The sequence below is a fragment of the Anolis carolinensis genome, chromosome 6 (assembly GCF_035594765.1).
Source record: "Anolis carolinensis isolate JA03-04 chromosome 6, rAnoCar3.1.pri, whole genome shotgun sequence".
Taxonomy (NCBI): domain Eukaryota; kingdom Metazoa; phylum Chordata; class Lepidosauria; order Squamata; family Dactyloidae; genus Anolis; species Anolis carolinensis.
The window spans coordinates 96494929-96504741 of NC_085846.1; the positions used below are offsets into that span (position 1 = coordinate 96494929).

The following is a 9813-nucleotide window of genomic DNA, read 5'->3' on the forward strand; positions in this document are numbered from 1 at the left end:
GAGCTTGAAGTGACTGCTTGCTTTCTGTCTTTATATTCCCTTTTGTCTTCTAACAGGTTGTTACCAAGCAGGATTATCATTGGGCATTGTAACATCTTTAATTGTATTTTAAACTCTGCAAAAGTGGAAAAACTGCAAATAAAAAAACATTGTATTTATTATCTGAGAGAACATGTCCTTAGGAATCTCTAGGTCCGCCAATGCCACTTTATGGCAAACTTCCACTGGAGGACCTAGAACAGTGGTTCTCAACCTGTGGGTCCCCAGATATTTTGGTCTTCAACTCCCAGAAATCCTTACAGCTGGTAAACTGGCTGGGATTTCTCGGAGTTGTAGGACAAAACACCTGGCGACCCACAGGTTGAGAACAACTGACCTAGAGAGTTCTAGAGACCATATTGATCAAAGTCATGAATAATAAATTCATAGAGTTGGAAGAGCCCACATAGGTCATCCAATACAGTCTGCCAAGCAGGAAAAGCACAAAGCACCTTACAACAGGCGACCATCCAGCCTCTGTTTAAAAGCCTACAAAGAAGGAGCTTCCACCACACTCCAAAGCAGAGAGTTCCACTGTTGAACAGTTCTCACAATCAGGAACTTCTTCCTAATCTTCATGTGGAATATTCTTTCCTGTAATTTGAACCCATTGCTCCAAGTCCATGAATAAGTCCACAAAAGTTAAACCTACAAATGTGGAGGGCCAACTCTATTGCATTTCTTTTCATTCATAAGCTCCTTCAATCTTACTTTTGGGGAAAAGTCAGGATATAAATAAAGATGATGATAAAAAGAAGCAATGAGAATTAGGGGATCAGAAGAAATGGAGAAGAAGGTCACCAAGGGTTTAGAAATAGACCCACAGTCACCAATTTGCTCAGCACCTAGCTCAAAGATGTTCCACCTTCTTTGCAGCAAAACCTAAGATCCACAAGCCAGCCTTTGAAGCTCTTGGAAAGGCCACACTCTCGCTGCTTGCTGCTGCTAACTGGGAGGGCAAGAGAGAGCTCCACTTTGCTTTTAAAGGAATGCTTAACTAGCTCTTTTGATACTGACGTTTTAGTGTGAACTTGTTATGGAAATGTTCTGACCTTTCAGTGCCATGGTGGGAAAGATTTTCCTTTGGGGAGTTTTACCAACTGCTTTGAGTGTATTCTGTATCAAGGGCAAGCAAACGACAGCTTTCTAGATGTCAATGGACTGCAACTCCCAGCATTGTTGACAGATGACACTTTAGGTTATTGGCGCTGTTCTGAGTTCAAATTATTGTTTTATATACTAGTGGTTTTATTTTGTATTGTACTGTGTGTTTATTTTATGCGTAATTTTAGGCACCTGGCACCATATATAAGCCGCCCTGAGTCCCTTCTGGGACTATATATATATTACAGATTAGAATTGTTTGATTATTTATTGTAATGGTTACCCCTATGAATCTCCCATTATTGTCTTTGAAGATCAGTTTAGATGGTATTTCTTCTTTGACATGTGTTACCACACCACATTTTTTCTCATCTCCCAAAGCATAGTATTCTTTCCCTAATTTCTTTTGCATTAAATATTTTGTATGCTTATTAATTATGTGGGATTCTTGTAGAGCGATTAAATCAAATTTTCTTTGGTTTAGATAATTGAAAATTCTATTTCTTTTATTTGCTACATGAAGGAACTTGCTCAATGGGGTAAATTCGAGGGGGGGAAGGGGCTTCCAAAAAATGGAAAGAGGCATTTAGTGTGAACAGAGCCCATTTCTTCAGATCCTGGAGCCAATCCACTCAATATTTCACTTTTCTGAACTAAGAAGTCCTTTGACATAACATAGCAATCAGAGAAGGCCAACGAGGTACCAAAAAAACCCCCTAATTTTCCGATCAGGGAGTTTTAGCAAAACAAAATGCCCACATATTCCCTCTCATTTCCTTTATTAAACTGAAAAGACTCACAAGCTCCTGCATCCAGACTATCTTAACCCACTAAATCCTATATTAATTGTAAAGGAAGTGCAACCTTAAATCCATTTGCACCCTTAATCTCTCTGAGTCTATCCAGAAAGCCTTCTCTGATATTGTATTTTGGCAGTTCTGTGGAAGCTTCCATGTTAGTAATAGAAAAATGTCAGCTGAATGCTGAAAAAAGGCTCTCCAAAGGCATGCCTTTGTATTGGCTGAGGAAATACATGTATTGGCTGAGGAAATAGCTACAAGGGAGGAGCAATTCTGCTTCATTTGAGGTTTTAAAAACCATACAGAGCATCATACGCTGGTGGGGATGATGGGGAGAATGTTCTCAAAGCTGAGGAAAAGCCTGTCTCCACATCCATCCAAATCTGGGGTGACAAGAAGTAACATTCCGCCTCCAAGTGTGAACGTGTTGCTGGGAATATGAAGACATTTCCAGGATTCAGAGCGTCATAGAGTGTTGTGCAAACCCCTTGTTACATCAATTCCAAGGCCCTGCCTGAAATGCCAGAGAACGGTGGTTTTATAGACTCTCCAAAGCAGTCTTTCTTTTCACCTACAGAAGAGGGATTAAGTTCAGGTGATCGGCTTCAATGTATAAACCAATTTCCTCCAGCTTGGCATCCTCCAGGTGTGCTGACTACACATCCCATCATCCACAGCCAGCATGTCCCCTGGCTGAGTTTACAGATCTAGAAGGCATGAAGCTGCAGAAGGCTGGTAGTGGCATCACCTGCAAAACTCCACTGCTTTGATTATTTGCAAACTTATATATCAAACAGTTGTGTGAAAAAGGCTCCCTTCTCTTCTGTGTCCTCTCAAATTATAAATTTCATTTATCTATAAAGTTATATGGTGGCGCAGCGGGTTAAACTGCTGAACTTGCTGACTGAAAGGTTGGCGGTTCGAATCTGGAGAGAGGGGTGAGCTCCCATTGTTAGCCCCAGCTTCTGCCAACCCAGCAGTTCGAAAATATGCAAATGTGAGTAGACTGATAGGTACTGCTCCAGTGGGAAGGTAATGGTGCACCATACAGTCATGCCGGCCACATGACCTTGGAGGTGTCTACGGACAACACCAGCTCTTCAGCTTAGAAATGAAGATGAGCACCAAGCCCCAGAGTTGGACACAACTAGACTTAATTTCAGGGGAAAACCTTTGCCTTTACTATACAGTTAGCACACAAAGCTGAATGGCAATGAATGACTGTAAAGAGAAATTGCAGTGGATGGGAATATGAAAAGAGAAGTCAAAGAGAAAACAAACACACAACTCTGAGAGCATTCAGAGAGGACTACTACAGCAGTTTGATCCCTCTGCCATTGCTAGAAAAACCCGAGCTTTGTAGTCTACTAATAGCATTAGAGCTCTTTGGCAGAAAAATCTAAATACATCTCAGGATCCCAAAGGCGAAGTGATGGCAATTCAAGTGGGACCAAAGTGCAGTAAAAGTAGTTGAGAACTTCATCACATGATGCAATTATGGCACAATAAAAAACACTTATGGTACAATGTGATGCCTGTACTGTGATTGCATTGCACTTCGAATTTTGATTGGAATGTCTCTTTTCATTTATGAAAAAAAAAAACCCTGTGATTGAATCCAATATATCGGTGTTGTTCCACCACTATTTCATATTAAATAGGGGTTTTTTTTAGTTATACTCCCAATATTGTAAAGTGGAAGAAGGTCTCAAAACAAAACAGAAAAATAAACCATAGTATGCATGTGCTAGATATGGAAAACATAAAGGAAACAAGACTGTGCAGAGAACTAACAACAGGAATTCGCAATACCAAAGCAGCAACATTGTGAAATTGTAATGAGATATGAAAGTGATAACTCCAATAAGAATATGTTTTTGTTTGCTCAAACAACATGATTGCCACAAGACAACAGACTATAGTATATTCTCTCTCTCAGTCGCATAGTCGTTTCCGACTCTTCGTGACCTCATGAACCAGTCCACGCCAGAGCTCCCTGTCGGCCATCACCGCCCCCAGTTCCTTCAAGGTCAAGTCAGTTACTTCAAGGCTATCGTCCTTCCATCTCGCCCTTGGTCAGCCTCTCTTCCTTTTTCCTTCCATTTTCCGCAGCATCCAATCTTTCCTGTCTTCTCATGATGTGGCCGAAATACTTCAACTTTGCCTCCAATATCCTTCCCTCCAGGCATTATTTCCTGGAGGATGGACTGGTTGGATCTCCTTGCAGTCCAAGGCACTCTCAGGATTTTCTTCCAGAACCAAAGTTCAAAAGCCTCTATAGTATATTAAAGTCCTAAAATACCAAGAAGCATTGTGGTTCCTTAGATATTAACAGATTTATTCTGGTATATGTTTAGTGGTCAAGAGGGCATGAAATGCACCAAAAAATGTGTATGCCCATATGAGAGAGAGAGAAGCAGTTAACAGAGAAGACAGACAGAAGAAACTAAAATGCAGACAATTTAATCAGTGATAATTTCCTTATAAGGTAAAGGCTTTCCCCTGACGTTAAGTCTAGTCGTGTCCAACTCTGGGAGTCGGTACTCATCTCAATTTCTAAGCCAAAGAGCCGGCGTTGTCCGCAGACACCTCCAAGGTCATGTAGCTGGCATGACTGCATTACCAAAGTACCCCATTACCAAAGGGGTACTTATTGATTTCACATTTGCATGTTTTCTAATGGCTAGGTTGGCAAAAGCTGGGGCTAACAGCGGGAGCTCACCCTGCTCCACAGCAAGTTCAGCAGCTCAGCGGTTTAAACCACTGCGCCACTGGGGGCTCCCTTATACACAGTAGCTATTCACCAAACTAGTGCTGAAAAATAACACAGAGATCCGTGGATAAGTGAAGTGCTTAAGACATGTTGTGTGATGATAGTGAGAACAGCAAGAACAAAATTGAGAAATAGAGCTGAATACTCAATGAGATATAGCTGAGCAGTTTCCCATTGCAATCTGGCTTTGGAGTTCTTTAATTCAGAAATGAATTCCCATGTCCCAATGGCACAGAATCTTCTGATGTTTTTACAACATAATTTGTAGCAGTTTAAATCTCCACTCAGCCATGGAAACCCATTGGGTAACCTTGGGCAAATGACACTTTCTCAGCCTCAGAGGAAGGCAATGGTGAAATCTCTCTGAATAAATCTTGCCAAGAATACTCCATGATAAGTTTGCCTTTGGGTCACAGAAATGACTTGAAGGCACGTAACAACAAGGGGGCCTTTAACTACTCTTTAAAGTTGAAGCATGGATCAGACAGCTTTTCAAATGTAGTCATTCTCTGGTGGCATCCCCTTCTTTGGAAAAAAAAATAGTTGCACCAAATCCCCAAACAGTTTTTAAGCTGGAGGAGTTTAATGAGTAGGAGACCATTAAGGAGGAGGAAGCACAGAAACCAAATGTCTAAGGGAAAAATACTCTTCCCTCTCAGATCACAATTAGAGTGGTTGAAAAAGAAAGAGAAACACCTAATCTCCATGATGGTGACTGACAGCAGAAACGGCTGAAGGAAAGCCAAGTGATGGATAAGTCAAGAAGGATAGACAGAAAACAAAAGTGGGTGGAAAGGACAATCTTTCAGGCTGATTTACCATCATGACTTTGCTAGCCTCAATGTGATATGGTTCTGATTTTTTTTAATGTTATACATTTCCATTTTGAATGAATGGTTGTACTATTGTGCCTTTCTTTCTAGTATCTGTATAACTATAAGTCCAATCCTAGACTCACTCACTGGGGAGAAAGCCCTTGGAACTCTGGATTATGATTCTAGGACAATATGTGCAGAATTACATGATACAATTTAAAAATTCTAGTTATAAGAAGTTCTGCCTGCAACTGAGCACCTTGTAGTGCATCTACGCAGTAGAATTAATGCAGTTTGACCCTACTAACTGCCATGGTTCATAGTTTTATAAGGTCTTTAGCCTTCCCTGCTAAAATCTGCTGATCACTTGCCAAACTAAAACCCCAGGATTCCACAGCTTTAAAGCACTGCAGTTAAAGTGGGGTCAAACTGCATTAATTCTACATTGTGGATGCACCCTCTATGCAACTGTAATGTCCTGGTGTTGGTCCAGTATATCAGAGAGCAGAGGGGCAGGATGGAAAAGGAGTGCAGATTTTCACAGATTAAACATTCTTTACCCAGATTTCCAAAATTTGAAATACTCCAAAACTCCAACTCATCTACATGGGTATCTGAGATAGTGATACCTTTGCTTTCTGAGGATTTGATGTAAACAAATTTTGCATTATGTACATTTTTTTAAAAAATGTGTAAAATCACCTTCAGGCTATGTGTACAAAGCTTTATCGAAACACAAAAGAATTCCATGTTTAGTTATACAGTAGAGTCTCACTTATCCAACACTCGCTTATCCAACATTCTGGATTATCCAATGCATTTTTGTAGTCAATGTTTTCAAAACATCGTGATATTTTGGTGCTAAATTCGTAAATACAATAATTACAACATAACATTGCTGCGTATTGAACTACTTTTTCTGTCAAATTTGTTGTATAACATGATGTTTTGGTGCTTGATTTGTAAAATCATAACCTAATTTGATGTTTAATAGGCATTTCTTTAATCCCTCCTTATTATCCAACATATTAGCTTATCCAACATTCTGCCGGCCCGTTTATGTTGGATAACTGAGACTCTACTGTACTTGCCATATCCAATGCAACTTATTATGTATTTATATGCAAATACGGGTATTTCAAAATCTGAAATGTAAAATCTAAAACTCTTCTGTTCAAGTGTTTTGGATAAAGGATACTTAACTTTGGTAGTAGCAGTTTATCACAATACCATAAATTCCAGCTTGCTTGGAGGAAGGCAGGATTGCCTTCCATAATCCAGGCATTCAATATACTCTACTCTGTGCTAGTCTTGGAGCAGCAAAACTATCTTGCTCAAATGTAAGCCAGAGAGGAGAAAGAGACCCAGGAAGAGGAGAGAAAAGAATGAGGAAGATGGAAAGGGGATGAGGAGATAAAGTATTGGAAGAGCAAATAGAGGAGTGGGGGGAGGAGAGGAGATGAAGATGAAAAAGAGCCAATGGAGGAAGATTGGAAGAGGAGGAGGTGCAGAGGAAGAGATGAAGTGGAAGAGCAAATGGATGGAGGAGGATGGTGGAGGAAGAGGAAGAGGAGAAGAAGGAGGGAGAAGAAGGGAGGTGTTGTGGACTACTCTTCTGCTTCTGAAGAGGTAAAACGGAAGGCTGAAGAGGTAGCACTTGGGGATTTGGGGCCAAGTGTTGAGGAGGAAGAAGAAGGTGAGGAAGACATACTACAAGTCCCCACATTGTTAGAACAGCGAAGGGCAAAAGAAGAAAGGAGAAGGTCAGCTACAATCACAGCAAAAATGCTGAGCAATCAGACCTCGCCCTAGGAACATCTGTGTTGGGCGCTCAGGGCTATAAATTAGCAGCAAAGCCAGTAGTCAGTGCTGGCAGTAACCGACCTACTTGGTGTGTTTATCTTCTGGTCTCTACGCTATGGCTCCAGCATTGGCTTTGCAAAAGACTTCTTGCCACAGACTCTTGGGGCCTCATCACACTTGAGCATTTATTCACTTCCACCCACTTTCAATGCTGTGAATGCCTCCTGCAGAATTCTGGAGTTTGTAGTTTAGGGAGGGGCCTTTAAACTGCTCATCCAGAGAAGCTCTGGGCCTCCCTAAACTACAAACCCCAGAATTCTGCAGGAAGCATTGAAAGTTGATAAAAGTAGAGAAATGCTTAAGTGTGATGAGGCCCCATTGTTCCTGTATCCTGTAAGCCTTTTTTTTGCCAAAGACTCTTGCTCTTGTCTGTTGTGAAGACTTGTTGCCAAAGACTTTTGTTTCACGTCTGCTGTAAAGCCTTGCATTGCTTTTGAACTTTACCTCCTGTTTCCTTTACTGCTGTTTGAATTATTATTACTATTTTGCTGAATTTAAGGGGGTTTTTTGGTTACTTTTGCTTGTGTTGTGAGGCTGTTTCAGGGGCAAAACAGGACAGCAGAAGTAAATGAGAAAGGGGAGGAGAAGATAAAGAGGAGGAAGAGCAAGTGGAGGAGAATAGAGGAGGAAGTGGATAGGAAAATGGAGGAAGGTGAAGAAAAGGCAGAAGAGGAGAAAGAGAAGAAGAGAAGGGGGAAGGATATAGAAGATGAAGAGCAAGTGGAGGATAGAGAAGGAGGAAGGAAAGGAGAAAAGGGAGAAGTAGAAGAGCAAGTGGAGGAAGATGGAGGAAGAAGATAAGAAGAGGAAGGAAAGGAGCAAGAGATGAAGCAAAGGAAGAGCAGGTGAAGGAGGATGAAGGAAGAGGAGAAAAAAGGAGAACAAGGGAGGAGAGAAGGAAATAAAGGAGAAGATAAAGAGAAAGAGCAAGTGGAGGAGGATGGATGAGGAGGAAGAAGAAGAAAAGGCAAAGGAGGAGGAGGAAGGAAAGATGAAAAGGAAAAAAGATATAAGAGAGGAAGAGCAAGTGGAGGAGGAAGGAAAGGAGAAAAGGGAGAAGTAGATGTAGAAGACCAAGAGCAAGTGGAGGAGGAAGATAAGAGGAAGAGATGAAGGAAAGGAGAAGGGGAAAGGATAGAGAAGAGGAAGATCAAGCGGAGGAGGAAGGAAAGGAGAAAAGGGAGAAGTAGATATAGAAGACCAAGAGCAAGTGGAGGAAGATCGAGGAAGAAGATAAGAAGAGGAAGGAAAGGAGCAAGAGATGGAGCAAAGGAAGAGCAGGTGGAGGAGGATGGAGGAGGACAATAGAAAGAGGAGGAACAAGGAGTGGGAAATAGAGAAGGAAGACTTGGAGGAGATGGAGTCAGAAGACCAGGAGAGAGACGTGGTGGGAGAGGAGGAGGATGAAGAAGTGGCGGAAGAGGGGGGACTGGAACTCGTGTTTCTTTCCAAACCAGAGATTAGGGGCCGTACCTGTTGGGGGCGAGCGACCCGGTGGGAGGGCGCGGGAGGGGCGCGGTGGGCGACCGGAGGGACCTCATCATCATCATCATGACCCGGGGGCTGCTCTCCGCCGTCGTGGCCCGGAGCTCCTTCTCCCAGCCCCTGGGCAGCGAGCGGGGAGGAAGCAAGAGAAGCCAAACTTAAGTGGAGTCGTGGCCCCTTCTCCCGGCTCCCCGCTCCCCGAGCCATCCCTGCCATGCCATCCCTGGGGCTGCCTTGGCTTACCTGGCCCCGCTGGACCCGTCGGCGGAGAGCCAGGCGAGGCAGAGGCAGAGGAGGAGGCTGCCCAGCAGAGCCGCCAGGGAGAGCACCGCCCGATGCATCGTCCCCTCCGAGCCCCGCCGGAGAGGAGAAGAGCCGGAGCAGACGGCGCCGCGGCTTCCACGGCAGGCAGGGCGGGCGGAGGGGCGGAGGGGCGGCGACTGCTTGCCAGCCCAGGGTCGCCCCCTCCTTCCCCTCGGCGCGGCTCCTCCCCGTCCCCGCTCCCCCCGGCGCCACTGACAGCAGCCTCGCCTCCTTCTGGGTTTGCCGGAGGGGCCACCTCCCCCTTGGCCGGCTCTCCGCCTCGCCCCACGCCCCCGGGCCCGCCAGGGAGGCCGGGGGAGAGGAGTGGCTCCGGCAAGGGGAGGAGGGGGAAGGCTCATCCCGCCCTCCCCCCCAGCCCATCTCCCAAATGGCAAGGGATGCTGGGGGCAGGGGAGGGGGCCACCCGAGCCGCCTCTGAGCATGTGCAGAGAGTAGAGCCACCACACCTGGGGAGGCGTGTCCATGGCATGGCTGTAAATGGTGTGAACCGCTTTGGGTCTCCCTGAAGAAGAAATCAAACAGTTCTGTATTTCTTCGATTTTAGGATAAGGAGCCTTCGGTGGCCTAGGGGATAAAAGCCTTGTGACTTGAAGGTTGGGTTGCTGACCTG

General features: G+C 44.1%; 1 protein-coding gene across 2 annotated transcripts in view; it reads right to left on the bottom strand.

Moving 5' to 3' along the window:
- st8sia6 (ST8 alpha-N-acetyl-neuraminide alpha-2,8-sialyltransferase 6) overlaps window positions 1–9525 on the bottom strand; it is a 56238-nt gene extending 46713 nt beyond the window's left edge. For both annotated transcript variants that reach the window (XM_062983968.1, XM_008112470.2), the window contains exons 1-2: window positions 9123–9525; window positions 8868–8999 (exon numbers count right to left, since the gene is read on the bottom strand). In XM_062983968.1, coding sequence (XP_062840038.1) covers window positions 8868–8999; window positions 9123–9220 — 230 coding nt within the window. In that variant the 5' untranslated portion in view covers window positions 9221–9525. The remainder of the gene's footprint in view (window positions 1–8867; window positions 9000–9122) is intronic.
- Window positions 9526–9813: the final 288 nt, after the last annotated feature.